Source organism: Lolium rigidum, chromosome 2, assembly GCF_022539505.1.
Source record: "Lolium rigidum isolate FL_2022 chromosome 2, APGP_CSIRO_Lrig_0.1, whole genome shotgun sequence".
NCBI classification, from domain to species: Eukaryota; Viridiplantae; Streptophyta; class Magnoliopsida; order Poales; family Poaceae; genus Lolium; species Lolium rigidum.
In genome coordinates, this window is record NC_061509.1 from 183954873 (window position 1) to 183972516 (window position 17644).

General features: G+C 44.5%; 2 protein-coding genes across 2 annotated transcripts; both read left to right on the plus strand.

The window, feature by feature from the left end:
• Positions 1–6072: 6072 nt before the first annotated feature.
• On the plus strand, positions 6073–7153 carry LOC124687813. The gene is made up of 3 exons (XM_047221551.1): positions 6073–6360; positions 6448–6738; positions 6950–7153. The coding sequence occupies exons 1-3, from the start codon at positions 6221–6223 to the stop codon at positions 7098–7100; spliced, it is 582 nt and encodes a 193-aa protein (XP_047077507.1). The 5' UTR covers positions 6073–6220; the 3' UTR covers positions 7101–7153.
• Positions 7154–13022: 5869 nt separating this feature from the next.
• Positions 13023–14340, plus strand: LOC124690369. Its single transcript, XM_047223759.1, has 4 exons — positions 13023–13150; positions 13264–13512; positions 13600–13890; positions 14102–14340. The coding sequence occupies exons 1-4, from the start codon at positions 13023–13025 to the stop codon at positions 14250–14252; spliced, it is 819 nt and encodes a 272-aa protein (XP_047079715.1). The 3' UTR covers positions 14253–14340.
• The last annotated feature ends 3304 nt before the right edge of the window (positions 14341–17644 follow it).

The window sequence follows — 17644 nt, forward strand, 5'->3', positions numbered from 1 at the left end:
CCAAAATCTGGTGATAACAGAAGCTTCCAGAAGACCGAAGAGGAGTCGAAGTGGGGCCACGAGGTGCCGCCACCATAGGGCGGCGCGGCCCAGGCCCTGGCCGCGCCGACCTATGGTGTGGGGCCCTCGTGTGGCCCCCACGTTGCCCTTCCGCCTACTTAAAGCCTCCGTCGCGAAAACCCCGAGACCGAGAACCACGATACGGAAAACCTTCCGCAGACGCCGCCGCCGCCAATCCCACCTCGGGGATTCTGGAGATCTCCTCCGGCACCCTGTCGGAGAGGGGATTCATCTCCCGGAGGACTCTTCACCGCCATGGTCGCCTCCGGAGTGATGAGTGAGTAGTTCACCCCTGGACTATGGGTCCATAGCGTAGCTAGATGGTTGTCTTCTCCTCATTGTGCTTCATTGTTGGATCTTGTGAGCTGCCTAACATGATCAAGATCATCTATCCGTAATGCTATATGTTGTGTTTGTCGGGATCCGATGGATAGAGAATACCATGTTATGTTAATTATCAAGTTATTACCTATGTGTTGTTTATGATCTTGCATGCTCTCCGTTATTAGTAGAGGCTCGGCCAAGTTTTTCTCTTAACTCCAAGAGGGAGTATTTATGCTCGATAGTGGGTTCATGCCTCCATTGATACACGGACAAGTGACGAGAAAGTTCTAAGGTTGTGTTGTGCTTGTTGCCACTAGGGATAAAACATTGATGCTATGTCTAAGGATGTAGTTTTTGATTACATTACGCACCATACTTAATGCAATTGTCCGTTGCTTTGCAACTTAATACCGGAAGGGGTTCGGATGATAACCTGAAGGTGGACTTTTAGGCATAGATGCAGTTGGATGGCGGTCTATGTACTTTGTCGTAATGCCCAATTAAATCTCACTATACTTATTATGACATGTATGTGCATTGTTATGCCCTCTCTATTTGTCAATTGCCCGACCGTAATTTGTTCACCCAACATGCTTTTATCTTATGGGAGAGACACCTCTAGTGAACTGTGGACCCCGGTCCATTCTTTTATACTCGAAATACAAATCTCGTTGCAATACTTATTTTTACTGTTTTCTCTCGCAAACAATCATCTTCCACACAATACGGTTAATCCTTTGTTACGACAAGCCGGTGAGATTGACAACCTCACCTGTTTCGTTGGGGCAAAGTACTTTGGTTGTGTTGTGCGGGTTCCACGTTGGCGCCGGAATCTCCGGTGTTGCGCCGCACTACATCCCGCCGCCATCAACCTTCAACGTGCTTCTTGGCTCCTCCTGGTTCGATAAACCTTGGTTTCTTTCGAGGGAAAACTTGCTCGTTGTGCGCATTATACCTTCCTCTTGGGGTTCCCAACGAACGTGTGAGTTACACGCCATCAAGCTCTTTTTCCGGCGCCGTTGTCGGAGAACCGAAGAAAAGCTACACCACAAAGATTTCTAACTCCCACGTCAACTACGCGCCGGCAACATCTTTTTACCGGCGCCGTTGCCGGGGAGATCAAGACACGCTGCAAGGGGAGTCTCCACTTCTCAACCTCTTTACTTTGTTTTTGTCTTGCTTTATTTTATTTACTACTTTGTTTGCTGCATTATATCAAAACACAAAAAAATTAGTTGCTAGCTTTACTTTATTTACTATCTTGTTTGCTATATCAAAAACACAAAAAAATTAGTTACTTGCATTTGCTTTACTTATTTCATCATGTTTCCTTTTAATTTTACCACAAAAGACATACCGGTAGGACGTGGGTCTATAATTGGGAGAAACAATATAGAAGAATTTTTCGATCATGTTAGTACCGTTGAAGATTTTGAAGATAGACACTTGGTAGAACTTGCTCCTACTTATGAAATTGCTCGCCGTTGCTCTAGTTCGCATGTTGGAAACTAAATTTGTTAATCTCAATCCTATAATCCAACACATGTTTCTTACACTCGGTGATATGGAAGAGGGGGAAAAGAAAGATTTTGTTTTAGAAACCCTTCTTAGAGAATTTGGTGGTCTAGCAAGAGAGGCTAGAAAGGTCTTTGCTAAATTTAATATGCTTGGTTCTCATACTAATTTTGTTGGTCTCCTTGAAAAAATGGACATGGATAGAATAAGGTACACTAATAATATTAATGATGGTGGGGAGATCAAAGCACCAATACCATGTAAACTCCTAGCTATGAATGATGCACTAGAAAATAACTATGCTTGGCTTGTTCCTGAAAATCTGTTCGATGAGAGTAGCAAGCCCAAGACTAATGAAAAGGGAGACGCTGAAACTTATGTATCCAATATACTATGCTTGGTTGAGAAAACTCCAAACCCCGCCGTAGATGCACCACCCTTTGATAATACTTGATATACACTTTACGCGCCTAGCCGAAAGGCGTTAAAGAAAAGCGCTTATGGGAGACAACCCATGTTTTTACTACAGTATTTTTGTTTTATATTTGAGTCTTGGAAGTTGTTTACTACTGTAGCAACCTCTCCTTATCTTAGTTTTATGTTTTGTTGTGCCAAGTAAAGTCTTTGATAGTAAAGTAATACTAGATTTGGATTACTGCGCAGAAACAGATTTCTTTGCTGTCACGAATCTGGGTCTAATTCTCTGTAGGTAACTCAGAAAATTAAGCCAATTTACGTGAGTGATCCTCAGATATGTACGCAACTTTCATTCAATTTGAGAATTTTCATTTGAGCAAGTCTGGTGCCCTAATAAAATCCATCTTTATGGATTGTTCTGTTTTGACAGATTCTGCCTTTTATTTCGCATTGCCTCTTTTGCTATGTTGGATGAATTTCTTTGATCCATTAATGTCCAGTAGCTTTATGCGATGTCCAGAAGTGTTAAGAATTATTGTGTCACCTCTGAACATGTTAATTTTTATTGTGCACTAACCCTCTAATGAGTTGTTTCGAGTTTGGTGTGGAGGAAGTTTTCAAGGATCAAGAGAGGAGTATGATACAATATGATCAAGGAGAGTGAAAGCTCTAAGCTTGGGGATGCCCCGGTGGTTCACCCCTGCATATTCTAAGAAGACTCAAGCGTCTAAGGGGCATCCCCTTCTTCATCGACAACATTATCAGGTTCCTCCCCTGAAACTATATTTTTATTCCGTCACATCTTATGCACTTTGCTTGGAGCGTCGGTTTGTTTTTGTTTTTGTTTTGTTTGAATAAAATGGATCCTAGCATTCACTTTGTGGGAGAGAGACACGCTCCGCTGTAGCATATGGACAAGTATGTCCTTAGGCTCTACTCATAGTATTCATGGCGAAGTTTCTTCTTCGTTAAATTGTTATATGGTTGGAATTGGAAAATACTACATGTAGTAATTCTAAAATGTCTTGGATAATTTGATACTTGGCAATTGTTGTGCTCATGTTTAAGCTCTTGCATCATATACTTTGCACCCATTAATGAAGAAACACTTAGAGCTTGCTAATTTGGTTTGCATATTTGGTTTCTCTAGAGTCTAGATAATATCTAGTATTGAGTTTTGAACAACAAGGAAGACGGTGTAGAGTCTTATAATGTTTACAATATGTCTTTTATGTGAGTTTTGCTGCACCGTTCATCCTTGAGTTTGTTTCAAATAACCTTGCTAGCCTAAACCTTGTATCGAGAGAGAATACTTCTCATGCATCCAAAATCCTTGAGCCAACCACTATGCCATTTGTGTCCACCATACCTACCTACTACATGGTATTTATCCACCATTCCAAAGTAAATTGTTTGAGTGCTACCTTTAAAAATTCCATCATTCACCTTTGCAATATATAGCTCATGGGACAAATAGCTTAAAAACTATTGTGGTATTGAATATGTACTTATGCACTTTATCTCTTATTAAGTTGCTTGTTGTGCGATAACCATGCTTCTGGGGACGCCATCAACTATTCTTTGTTGAATATTATGTGAGTTGCTATGCATGTCCGTCTTGTCCGAAGTAAGAGAGATCTACCACCTTAATGGTTGGAGCATGCATATTGTTAGAGAAGAACATTGGGCCGCTAACTAAAGCCATGATTCATGGTGGAAGTTTCAGCTTTGGACATATATCCTCAATCTCATATGAGAATAATAATTGTTGCCACATGCTTATGCATTAAAGAGGAGTCCATTATCTGTTGTCCATGTTGTCCCGGTATGGATGTCTAAGTTGAGAATAATCAAAAGCGAGAAATCCAAAATGCGAGCTTTCTCCTTAGACCTTTGTACAGAGCGGCATGGAGGTACCCCATTGTGACACTTGGTTAAAACATGTGTATTGCGATGATCCGGTAGTCCAAGCTAATTAGGACAAGGTGCGGGCACTATTAGTATACTATGCATGAGGCTTGCAACTTGTAAGATATAATTTACATAACTCATATGCTTTATTACTACCGTTGACAAAATTGTTTCATGTTTTCAAAATAAAAGCTCTAGCACAAATATAGCAATCGATGCTTTCCTCTTTGAAGGACCATTCTTTTTACTTTTATGTTGAGTCAGTTCACCTATTTCTCTCCACCTCAAGAAGCAAACACTTGTGTGAACTGTGTATTGATTCCTACAAATATTGCACTTGTTATATTACTCTATGTTGACAATTATCTATGAGATATACATGTTACAAGTTGAAAGCAACCGCTGAAACTTAATCTTCCTTTGTGTTGCTTCAATACCTTTACTTTGATTTATTGCTTTATGAGTTAACTCTTATGCAAGACTTATTGATGCTTGTCTTGAAGTATTATTCATGAAAAGTCTTTGCTTTATGATTCACTTGTTTACTCATGTCATTACCATTGTTTTGATCGTCGCATTCATTACATATATTTACAAATAGTATGATCAAGGTTATGATGGCATGTCACTTCGAAGTTATCTTTGTTATCGTTTTACTCCGCTCGGGACGAGCGTAACTAAGCTTGGGGATGCCGATACGTCTCCGACGTATCGATAATTTCTTATGTTCCATGCCACATTATTGATGATATCTACATGTTTTATGCACACTTTATGTCATATTCGTGCATTTTCCGGAACTAACCTATTAACAAGATGCCGAAGAGCCGGTTGTTATTTTCTCGCTGTTTTTGGTTTCAGAAATCCTAGTAACGAAATATTCTCGAATTGGACGAAATCAACGCCCAGGGTCCTATTTTGCCACGAAGCTTCCAGAAGACCGAAGAGGAGTCGAAGTGGGGCCACGAGATGCCGCCACCATAGGGCGGCGCGGCCCAGGCCCTGGCCGCGCCGACCTATGGTGTTGGGCCCTCGTGTGGCCCCCCACGTTGCCCTTCCGCCTACTTAAAGCCTCCGTCGCGAAAACCCCAGGACCGAGAACCACGATACGGAAAACCTTCCAGAGACGCCGCCGCCAATCCCATCTCGGGGATTTCGGAGATCTCCTCCGGCACCCCGCCGGAGAGGGATTCATCTCCCGGAGGACTCTTCACCGCCATGGTCGCCTTCGGAGTGATGAGTGAGTAGTTCACCCCTGGACTATGGGTCCATAGCAGTAGCTAGATGGTTGTCTTCTCCTCATTGTGCTTCATTGTTGGATGTAGCGACCCAGGAAAATCCCAATATTAGATTTGTTTGTTAATTTTTTCTTTGTGCATAAATCATGGCATCAATCCCCTTGCATGTTCTAATAAGCTCTTAAGAAAATTATTTTTTATTAAAACTCCTTCATCCTTATATATGCTTATATTATTTTCAATAAAAGTAAAACCGAAATATTATTATTTTGGATATTGAAGAACTAACTCCAAATCTGCTACAAATATTTTCAAACATTCAAAATTTGTTTAAAATATTTTTCTCCCTTCTCTTTGAATTATTCTGAAAGTTCAGCAAGAAGGAAAATCGAAGAAGCACAACATGCAGAAACAGGAAAGAAAGAAACATGCAGTAGTCCATCGTTCCAGTGCTGTGTTTTGCTTCATCCTCCAACACGCGAGACGTGTGGGTGCTGTGGCTCACGTCATCCTCAACCACCACCACGCAGTGTTGTTTTCCCCTCCTCTTGATCCCCATCGAGCCCCAGGAAAACCCTAGCCTTCTTTTCACTCCTGGAGCCGCCAGTCTTCTCTCTCTATTCTCTGTTTTTTTCTTCTTACGAAGGAGCAGCCAAACATCACCGTACTCTCCTCGCCATGGTGCCGACGTTACCGACCACCCCGCGCCAAGCCGAGAGTACCAGGAGATCGGCCTCGTCGTCCTCTCCATCTTCATGCAAGGAATCGGCCTGGAACCATTCCAATCGACGGCAAGCTCGCCGTTTCCATCTCCAACTCCGGCGGAAAACTTGACGGCTACGTCGCTGTTGGACCTCCTCTGGCCTCCCCGTCCATGCCATGAGCACCAGAAAGAGTAAGCGCATCTCCAAGTACACTTCGCCGTCTCCATCTACCTTCCTAGCGTGCTCCCGACGTTGACCACTACCATCCGCCGCTGCAGGTCGTCGCCGGCGCTGTCCCGGTTGTCCTCCGGTCGAAGCGCCTCAACTCCCTGGTTCCCCGCGCCGAGGCGCACGTCCGCCGCCATCTCCTCCGTGCCGGTTCGCCCGGAAGCGCTAGATCCTTCCTCGACTGAGTCTCCACCATGGCCACAGAGTTCCGCCTCTGTTTCTTTTAGCTGGTCGCGATCCTGCCTTGAGTTGGGTCAAAAGAAACGCGGCCTCTTCTTAAAACATGAACCTGTCCTAGCCCAGGTTGGGTGCACGTTGCATCTGCTGCTGAACCACCCCAGGTTCGAATTCCTGCATAACCAAATCCCACCTTTTTGTTCCTTAATCCATGTATCCCGGCGACGTTTACTCAAATTCGTGACTGCTTCCATTCTGTGCAAGATTAGCAACACGGTGGTTTGGGTCTCTGAATATTAACTCTGAGGTGCTGTGTTCAATTCCAGTTGGGCTCACGTTTTTGCCATTCTGATCTGTCAATCGGCCTCAATCCAGATCCGTCGATGCAGCCCATCGTCTGCGCCACCCGTCGCTGCTCCAGGCCAGGTCCGGCCCAGTTCTATTAACCATCTCTGTTAATCTTTTCATATTTGCAAAATCTTTTATATCATCTCTTGGAATTTGTAAACTCAAACAATACAAATAAAATATCTATTTTAATCAGAAAAACATGAGGAATAATAATATGTCATCCATATGATTGTTGCATCTCGCATCATATCGTGTCGTGATAGTTTGCATCGCATCTAATAACTAATATGTGGAGTATTTGGGAATTGCTCGGATACGGTTTTCCCGCTCCGTTTAATATTGAAGTAGCGCACCCTGCCATGTTATGCCATGCTATCCAACCCTTAATTTTGATGGTAGAAAATGCAACTCCAACCTAATTGTTTGTCGGGATTCTGATTCCGATTAATTTGGATAAGTTGCATCGCATCATCTCTGCCATGTCATGCATATCAACTTGATCATGCTGGATCTTCTTTATCCGTAGTAGTAAGACTTGCATACGTTGTGTGTTCCAGCATTTGCTTCTTCACGGATAGGATCACGAAGTGGTGCGGTGAGATACGACGAGTTCTTTGGATGTCCCTCGGCAAGCTTTAACAGGCAAGCATTTCCCCTATACTTCGCCTCCGTAAGTCGCTCACCTATTTTATTTTGCCTTCTCCCTCATGCTATCCTTGAGTTGCGTTCTTGTCACGTGTCCCTTCCACTTGTTACCTCAAGCAGCCTATATTACCTCCACCATCCACCTACAGCTATTGTTTGGTTATCGGGTCTGCCTTGCGAGTCGTAGTGCATGCTAGTGCTGTTATATCTCGTTACCGTTACCGCTATCTTATCGGTTATCTTTTGGGAATCATGACACATGCTACATGGTTATATCTGTGGAAGGAATCATGGTTACTTGTTAATAGTTGTTAGCGGAGGCATCGGTGGGTCAGTTGATCGTTTTGTGACGGCTCACTTGTGTTTCTTTAAAACCTAGGACCCCGAGTTCTTGTTATCTGTTTCGAGACTGAGCGCTCTAACCACACGTGGGTATGCTTATGGGTCTCCCCTTGACCACCGCTCGAATCTACAGCTTTGTCCAAGGGGCCACAACTAGTTTGCAATGTTTTACCATTTGTTGTTTGCGTGCATGCCAAGCATGTTACTTATTTACTTTGGGAAGCCCCCGGGTGCCTTGTATCCCTTGTTTCCGGTATGCACGTATAGGTCTCAATCCAGCATCCGTCGATGCGTCCCATCGTCTCGCGCCACCCGTCGCCGCTCCGAGCCAGTCCGGCCCAGTTCTATTAACCATCTCTGTTAATCTTTTCATATTTGCAAAATCTTTTATATCATCTTTTGGGATTTGTAAACTCAAACAATACAAATAAAATATCTATTTTAATCAGAAAAACATGAGGAATAATAATATGTCATCCAGATGATTGTTGCATCTCGCATCATATCGTGTCGTGATAGTTTGCATCGCATCTAATAACTAATATGTGGAGTATTTGGGAATTGCTGGATACGGTTTTCCCGCTCCGTTTAATATTGAAGTAGCGCACCTCGCCATGTTATGCCATGCTATCCAACCCTTAATTTTGATGGTAGAAAATGCAACTCCAACCTAATTGTTTGTCGGGATACTGATTCCGATTAATTTGGATAAGTTGCATCGCATCATCTCTGCCATGTCATGCATATCAACTTGATCATGCTGGATCTTCTTTATCCGTAGTAGTAAGACTTGCATACGTTGTGTGTTCCAGCATTTGCTTCTTCACGGATAGGATCACGAAGTGGTGCGGTGAGATACGACGAGTTCTTCGGATGTCCCTCAGCAAGCTTTAACGAGCAAGCATTTCCCTATACTTCGCCCCCGCGAAGTCGCTCACCTATTTTATTTTGCCTTCTCCCTCATGCTATCCTTGAGTTGCGTTCTTGTCACGTGTCCCTTCCACTTGTTACCTCAAGCAGCCTATATTACCTCCACCAACCACCTACAGCTATTGTTTGGTTATCGGGTCTGCCTTGCGAGTCGTAGTGCATGCTAGTGCTATTATATCTCGTTACCGTTACCACTATCTTATCGGTTATCTGTTGGGAATCATGACACATGCTACATGGTTATATCTGTGGAAGGAATCATGGTTACTTGTTAATAGTTGTTAGCGGAGGCATCGGTGGGTCAGTTGATCGTTTTGTGACGGCTCACTTGTGTTTCTTTAAAACCTAGGACCCCGAGTTCTTGTTATCTCGTTTCGAGACCGAGCGCTCTAACCACACGTGGGTATGCTTATGGGTCTCCCTTGACCACCGCTCGGAATCTACAGCTTTGTCCAAGGGCCACAACTAGTTTGCAATGTTTTACCATTTGTTGTTTGCGTGCATGCCAAGCATGTTACTTATTTACTTTGGGAAGCCCCTGGGTGCCTTGTATCCCTTGTTTCTGGTATGCACGTATAGGTCGCGGAGCCGCTGCGAAGTGGTTTATCGCCCCAGTGTGTTTAAACCACCTAGTACGCTGGCGCAACAGCTAGGTCCGTTTCGGAGATACGGCCGGACTTCGATGCGGGTTCAACTTGGTTAGGTGGCTTCCTGGACATTGTTGTCGTGAAGGAGAGTGCGAGCCGTGATATCCACATGTCGTAAGTGGGTCGAGCGGTACGTGTGGGTACATTTGGGCAACCCCTGCAGGGTGTACATCTTATCGATAAGCCGTGTCCGCGGTTATGGACGACTTGGAGTTGTATGACTCGACCATAGACAACTTACACCTGTTGGTTATTAATAATAACTTGCGTAGTAAGTTAGTACAACTTCAATAATAAATGGTTAAAACTTGTCAACCGTGTGAGTGCCTTTGTAAGTACTTCCTTGCGAGGGGGGAACGTATCGGCTGTGTTATGTTGCAGAGTATAGAACTATTAGCTGTGCGCTCTCTTACCTTCTCTGTTTAGACGATCGTTGTAGAGTGTCTCTATAGGTTTTTAGTGCTTGCCCGTTGCCGCTTAACCCCACCATATTGCCTATGACGTTCCTCTTGCGTCCTCTAAGTCCCCTGCGTGCCTCAAGTACAAAGGACGACTGGTTGACGAATGCTTATATGTCTTGAAGTCTTGTTAAGTACGAACCCGTACTTATTGTTGCTTCTACGGGGTATAACCGGGCAGGTATGAAGATATGCTCGATGAAGACGACGTTAGCAAGGTTACCCTTCCGGCTTGGCCTGGGCAGGGTTATGGACGCCATTGGTTATCTTCAGGACTCTTAGTCCAATTTGTATCTTGTCCGTACTCGGACGTATTTGATCTTCTGTATGATTTGGATCTTTGTATTGTATATTTGTATCTTGACTCGTTGGAGTCGTTGTTGTAATATATATATTTCTTGTGGGCTCTATTGTAATCCTGTTGTAATGTTACCGTGATACGTCTCCGACGTATCGATAATTTCTTATGTTCTATGCCATATTATTGATGATACCTACATGTTTTATGCACACTTTATGTCATATTCGTGCATTTTCTGGAACTAACCTATTAACAATATGCCGAAGTGCCGCTGTTGTTTTCTTCGTTTTTGGTTTCGTAAATCCTAGTAACGAAATATTCTCGAATTGGACGAAACGAAGACCCAGTGGTCCTATTTTGCCACGAACCTTCCGAAGACCGAAGAGCATACGAAGCGGGGCCACGAGGTGGCCAAACCACAAGGCGGCGCGGCCAAGGAGGGGCCCGCGCTGCCCGTGGTGTGGGCCCTCGTCGCCCTCCGACTCCGCCCTTCCGCCTACTTAAAGCCTTCGTCGCGAAACCCCCGATGCGAAAAACCACGATACGGAAAACCTTCCGGAGCCGCCGCCATCGCGAAGCCAAGATCCGGGGGACAGAGTCTCCGCTCCAGCACTCCGCCGGAGCGGGGAAGTGCCCCCGAAGGCTTCTCCATCGACACCGCTGCCATCTCCACCGCCATCTTCATCACCGCCGCCGCTCCCATGAGGAGGGAGTAGTTCTCCATCGAGGCTCGGGCTGTACTCGGTAGCTATGTGGTTAATCTCTCTCCTATGTGCTTCAATACAATAATCTCATGAGCTGCCTTACATGATTGAGATTCATATGATGATACTTGTAATCTAGATGTCATTATGCTAGTCAAGTGAGCTTTACTTATGTGATCTCCGGAGACTCCTTGTCCCACGTGTGTAAAGGTGACAGTGTGTGCACCGTGTGGATCTCTTAGGCTATATTTCACAGAATACTTATTCACTGTTATGAATGGCATAGTGAAGTGCTTATTTATATCTCTTTATGATTGCAATGTATTTTGTATCACAATTTATCTATGTGCTACTCTAGCAATGTTATTAAAGTAGTTTTATTCCTCCCGCACGGTGTAATGGTGACAAAGGTGTGCATCCGTGTTAGTACTTGGTTTATGCTATGATTATGATCTCTTGTAGATTATGAAGTTAACTATTGCTATGATAGTATTGATGTGTATTATTCCTCCTACATAGCATGAAGGTGACAAGCAGTGCATGCTATGTTAGTACTTGGTTTAGTCTTATTGATCTTTCATGCACTCTAAGGTTATTTAAATATGAACATTGAATTGTGGAGCTTGTTAACTCCAAAGATTGAGGGTTCGTGTAATCCTACGCAATGTGTTCATCATCCAACAAGAGTGTAGAGTATGCATTTATCTATTCTGTTATGTGATCAATGTTGAGAGTGTCCACTAGTGAAAGTCTAATCCCTAGGCCTTGTTCCTAAATATCGCTATCGTCGCTTGTTTACTGTCTTTACCGCGTTACTACCGCTGCGTTACTACCGCTTGTTTACCGTCCCGGGCAAAGCACTTTTCCGGTGCCGTTGCTACTACTTATTCATACCAACCGTATTTCACTATCTCTTCGTCGAACTAGTACACCTATTAGGTGTGTTGGGGACACAAGAGACTTCTTGCTTTGTTGTTGCAGTGGTTGCATGAGAGGGATATCTTTGACCTCTTCCTCCCTGAGATCGATAAACCTTGGGTAATCCACTTAAGGGAAACTTGCTGCTGTTCTACAAACCTCTGCTCTTGGAGGCCCAACACTGTCTACAAGAATAGAAGCTCCCGTAGACATCATACCGCTCGTGATTGATTCCACCCGCATCGCGTGCATGCTTCGGCGTGTACGAGGCGCTTGGTGGTGCGTCTCCTAAAATCGATATCGTGCGGATTTTGGCGGATTCGCTGGGATCCTCATGGTACCGGTTTTGGGGCGTCACAAGTTGGTATCAGAGCATTAGGTTGACGATACCCCACTATACCAGCCTTTAGGATAACTTTGCCAACGGACGTTGTGTCTAGTGTCAAAACTATTCTCTAAAATTCGTTGGATAGTTCTGATTAGCTCTGATTTTTTCTCCTTACCTCTATTCTTTCTCCTCTTATTTTTGCGAGTTTTGAGTCTTCTCTCTTATCTGAGTCTCTGAGTTTTAGGTTTTGACGTGGGTTGGACGATCTTTGCCTTAACCTAGTAGGTTCGATCCTTGAAGAATTTTGTTGTTTCTACATCACCATCAGTGGAGCAACAACCCTTGTTAGTGGTGTCGAGAAGATCAACACCTCGACAGAAGAAGGTTCCACGCCAAGGTCGGGTGTTCGTCAACATGGTACAAGAAGATTCGATAGTTTAACCAACTCCCCCCTTAGGTTGACGTGGAATCTCGGGGCGAGATTCCTTGTTAGTGGTGTCGATTGTAGCGACCCAGGAAAATCCCAATATTAGATTTGTTTGTTAATTTTTTCTTTGTGCATAAATCATGGCATCAATCCCCTTGCATGTTCTAATAAGCTCTTAAGAAAATTATTTTTTATTAAAACTCCTTCATCCTTATATATGCTTATATTATTTTCAATAAAAGTAAAACCGAAATATTATTATTTTGGATATTGAAGAACTAACTCCAAATCTGCTACAAATATTTTCAAACATTCAAAATTTGTTTAAAATATTTTTCTCCCTTCTCTTTGAATTATTCTGAAAGTTCAGCAAGAAGGAAAATCGAAGAAGCACAACATGCAGAAACAGGAAAGAAAGAAACATGCAGTAGTCCATCGTTCCAGTGCTGTGTTTTGCTTCATCCTCCAACACGCGAGACGTGTGGGTGCTGTGGCTCACGTCATCCTCAACCACCACCACGCAGTGTTGTTTTCCCTCCTCTTGATCCCCATCGAGCCCCAGGAAAACCCTAGCCTTCTTTTCACTCCTGGAGCCGCCAGTCTTCTCTCTCTATTCTCTGTTTTTTCTTCTTACGAAGGAGCAGCCAAACATCACCGTACTCTCCTCGCCATGGTGCCGACGTTACCGACCACCCCGCGCCAAGCCGAGAGTACCAGGAGATCGGCCTCGTCGTCCTCTCCATCTTCATGCAAGGAATCGGCCTGGAACCATTCCAATCGACGGCAAGCTCGCCGTTTCCATCTCCAACTCCGGCGGAAAACTTGACGGCTACGTCGCTGTTGGACCTCCTCTGGCCTCCCCGTCCATGCCATGAGCACCAGAAAGAGTAAGCGCATCTCCAAGTACACTTCGCCGTCTCCATCTACCTTCCTAGCGTGCTCCCGACGTTGACCACTACCATCCGCCGCTGCAGGTCGTCGCCGGCGCTGTCCCGGTTGTCCTCCGGTCGAAGCGCCTCAACTCCCTGGTTCCCCGCGCCGAGGCGCACGTCCGCCGCCATCTCCTCCGTGCCGGTTCGCCCGGAAGCGCTAGATCCTTCCTCGACTGAGTCTCCACCATGGCCACAGAGTTCCGCCTCTGTTTCTTTTAGCTGGTCGCGATCCTGCCTTGAGTTGGGTCAAAAGAAACGCGGCCTCTTCTTAAAACATGAACCTGTCCTAGCCCAGGTTGGGTGCACGTTGCATCTGCTGCTGAACCACCCCAGGTTCGAATTCCTGCATAACCAAATCCCACCTTTTTGTTCCTTAATCCATGTATCCCGGCGACGTTTACTCAAATTCGTGACTGCTTCCATTCTGTGCAAGATTAGCAACACGGTGGTTTGGGTCTCTGAATATTAACTCTGAGGTGCTGTGTTCAATTCCAGTTGGGCTCACGTTTTTGCCATTCTGATCTGTCAATCGGCCTCAATCCAGATCCGTCGATGCAGCCCATCGTCTGCGCCACCCGTCGCTGCTCCAGGCCAGGTCCGGCCCAGTTCTATTAACCATCTCTGTTAATCTTTTCATATTTGCAAAATCTTTTATATCATCTCTTGGAATTTGTAAACTCAAACAATACAAATAAAATATCTATTTTAATCAGAAAAACATGAGGAATAATAATATGTCATCCATATGATTGTTGCATCTCGCATCATATCGTGTCGTGATAGTTTGCATCGCATCTAATAACTAATATGTGGAGTATTTGGGAATTGCTGGATACGGTTTTCCCGCTCCGTTTAATATTGAAGTAGCGCACCCTGCCATGTTATGCCATGCTATCCAACCCTTAATTTTGATGGTAGAAAATGCAACTCCAACCTAATTGTTTGTCGGGATTCTGATTCCGATTAATTTGGATAAGTTGCATCGCATCATCTCTGCCATGTCATGCATATCAACTTGATCATGCTGGATCTTCTTTATCCGTAGTAGTAAGACTTGCATACGTTGTGTGTTCCAGCATTTGCTTCTTCACGGATAGGATCACGAAGTGGTGCGGTGAGATACAACGAGTTCTTCGGATGTCCCTCGGCAAGCTTTAACAGGCAAGCATTTCCCCTATACTTCGCCCTCGCGAAGTCGCTCACCTATTTTATTTTGCCTTCTCCCTCATGCTATCCTTGAGTTGCGTTCTTGTCACGTGTCCCTTCCACTTGTTACCTCAAGCAGCTTATATTACCTCCACCAACCACCTACAGCCTATTGTTTGGTTATCGGGTCTGCCTTGCGAGTCGTAGTGCATGCTAGTGCTGTTATATCTCGTTACCGTTACCGCTATCTTATCGGTTATCTGTTGGGAATCATGACACATGCTACATGGTTATATCTGTGGAAGGAATCATGGTTACTTGTTAATAGTTGTTAGGGAGGCATCGGTGGGTCAGTTGATCGTTTTGTGACGGCTCACTTGTGTTTCTTTAAAATCTAGGACCCCGAGTTCTTGTTATCTGTTTCGAGACTGAGCGCTCTAACCACACGTGGGTATGCTTATGGGTCTCCCTTGACCATCGCCGGATCTACAGACTTTGTCCAAGGGCCACAACTAGTTTGCAATGTTTTACCATTTGTTGTTTGCGTGCATGCCAAGCATGTTACTTATTTACTTTGGGAAGCCCCCGGGTGCCTTGTATCCCTTGTTTCCGTTATGCACGTATAGGTCGCGGAGCCGCCGCGAAGTGGTTTATCGCCCCAAAGTGTGTTTAAACCACCTAGTACGCCGGCGCAACAGCCTAGGTCCGTTTCTGAGATACGGCCGGACTTCGATGCGGGTTCAACTTGGTTAGGTGGCTTCCCGGACATTGTTGTCGTGAAGGAGAGTGCGAGCCGTGATATCCACCCGTCGTAAGTGGGTCGAGCGGTGCGTGTGGGTACATTTGGGCAACCCCTGCAGGGTGTACATCTTATCGATAAGCCGTGTCCGCGGTTATGGACGACTTGGAGCTGTATGACTCGACCATAGACAACTTACACCTGTTGGTTATTAATAATAACTTGTGTGTAAGTTAGTACAACTTCAATAATAAATGGTTAAAACTTGTCAACCGTGTGAGTGTCTTTGTAAGTACTTCCTTGCGAGGGGGGAACGTATCGGCTGTGTTATGTTGCAGAGTATAGAACTATTAGCTGTGCGCTCTCTTACCTTCTCTGTTTAGACGACTGTTGTAGAGTGTCTCTATAGGTTTTTAGTGCTTGCCCGTTGCCGCTTAACCCCACCATATTGCCTATGACGTTCCTCTTGCGTCCTCTAAGTCCCCTGCGTGCCTCAAGTACAAAGGACGATCGGTTGACGAATGCTTATATGTCTTGAAGTCTTGTTAAGTACGAACCCGTACTTATTGCCGCTTCTACGGGATATAACCGGGCAGTATGAAGATATGCTCGATGAAGACGACGTTAGCAAGGTTACCCTTCCGGCTTGGCTCCGGGCAGGGTTATGGACGCCACTGGTTATCTTCAGGACTCTTAGTCCAATTTGTATCTTGTCCGTACTCGGACGTATTTGATCTTCTGTATGATTTGGATCTTTGTATTGTATATTTGTATCTTGACTCGTTGGAGTCGTTGTTGTAATATATATATTTCTTGTGGGCTCTATTGTAATCCTGTTGTAATGTTACCGCTCGTGATTGATTCCACCCGCATCGCTTGCATGCTTCGGCGTGTACGAGGCGCTTGGTGGTGCGTCTCCTAAAATCGATATCGTGCGGATTTTGGCGGATTCGCTGGGATCCTCATGGTACCGGTTTTGGGTCGTCACATTGGATCTTGTGAGCTGCCTAACATGATCAAGATCATCTATCTGTAATGCTATATGTTGTGTTTGTCGGGATCCGATGGATAGAGAATACCATGTTATGTTAATTATCAAGTTATTACCTATGTGTTGTTTATGATCTTGCATGCTCTCCGTTATTAGTAGAGGCTCGGCCAAGTTTTTGCTCTTAACTCCAAGAGGGAGTATTTATGCTCGATAGTGGGTTCATGCCTCCATTGATACCTGGGACAAGGATGTAAAGTTCTAAGGTTGTGTTGTGCTGTTGTCACTAGGGATAAAACATTGATGCTAATGTCTAAGGATGTAGTTGTTGATTACATTACGCACCATACTTAATGCAATTGTCTCGTTGCTTTGCAACTTAATACCGAAAGGGGTTCGGATGATAACCCGAAGGTGGACTTTTTAGGCATAGATGCAGCTTGGATGGCGGTCTATGTACTTTGTCGTAATGCCCAATTAAATCTCACTATACTTATCATGACATGTATGTGCATTGTTATGCCCTCTCTATTTGTCAATTGCCCGACCGTAATTTGTTCACCCAACATGCTTTTATCTTATGGGAGAGACACCTCTAGTGAACCGTGGACCCCGGTCCATTCTTTTATACTCGAAATACAAATCTGCCGCAATACTTGTTTTTACCGTTTTCTCTCGCAAACAATCATCTTCCACACAATACGGTTAATCCTTTGTTACAAGCAAGTCGGTGAGATTGACAACCTCACTATTTCGTTGGGGCAAAGTACTTTGGTTGTGTTGTGCAGTGTTCCACGTTGGCGCCGGAATCTCCGGTGTTGCGCCGCACTACATCCCGCCGCCATCAACCTTCAACGTGCTTCTTGGCTCCTCCCCGGTTCGATAAACCTTGGTTTCTTTCTGAGGGAAAACTTGCTGTTGTGCGCATCATACCTTCCTCTTGTGGTTCCCAACGAACGTGTGAGTTACACGCCATCAAGCTCTTTTTCTGGCGCCGTTGCCGGGGAACTGAAGAAAAGCTACACCACAAAGATTTCTAACTCCCACGTCAACTACGCGCCAGCACATACCTTGCACATATCATTCGTGCATATATTTCAATATATATCTGAACATATTCTTGGGGATAAATATATATATTTCAATCTTTCTCTCTCGATCTATGTATATATATATCGTTTGTGGCCAAAAAACACACTTATATATACGCATGC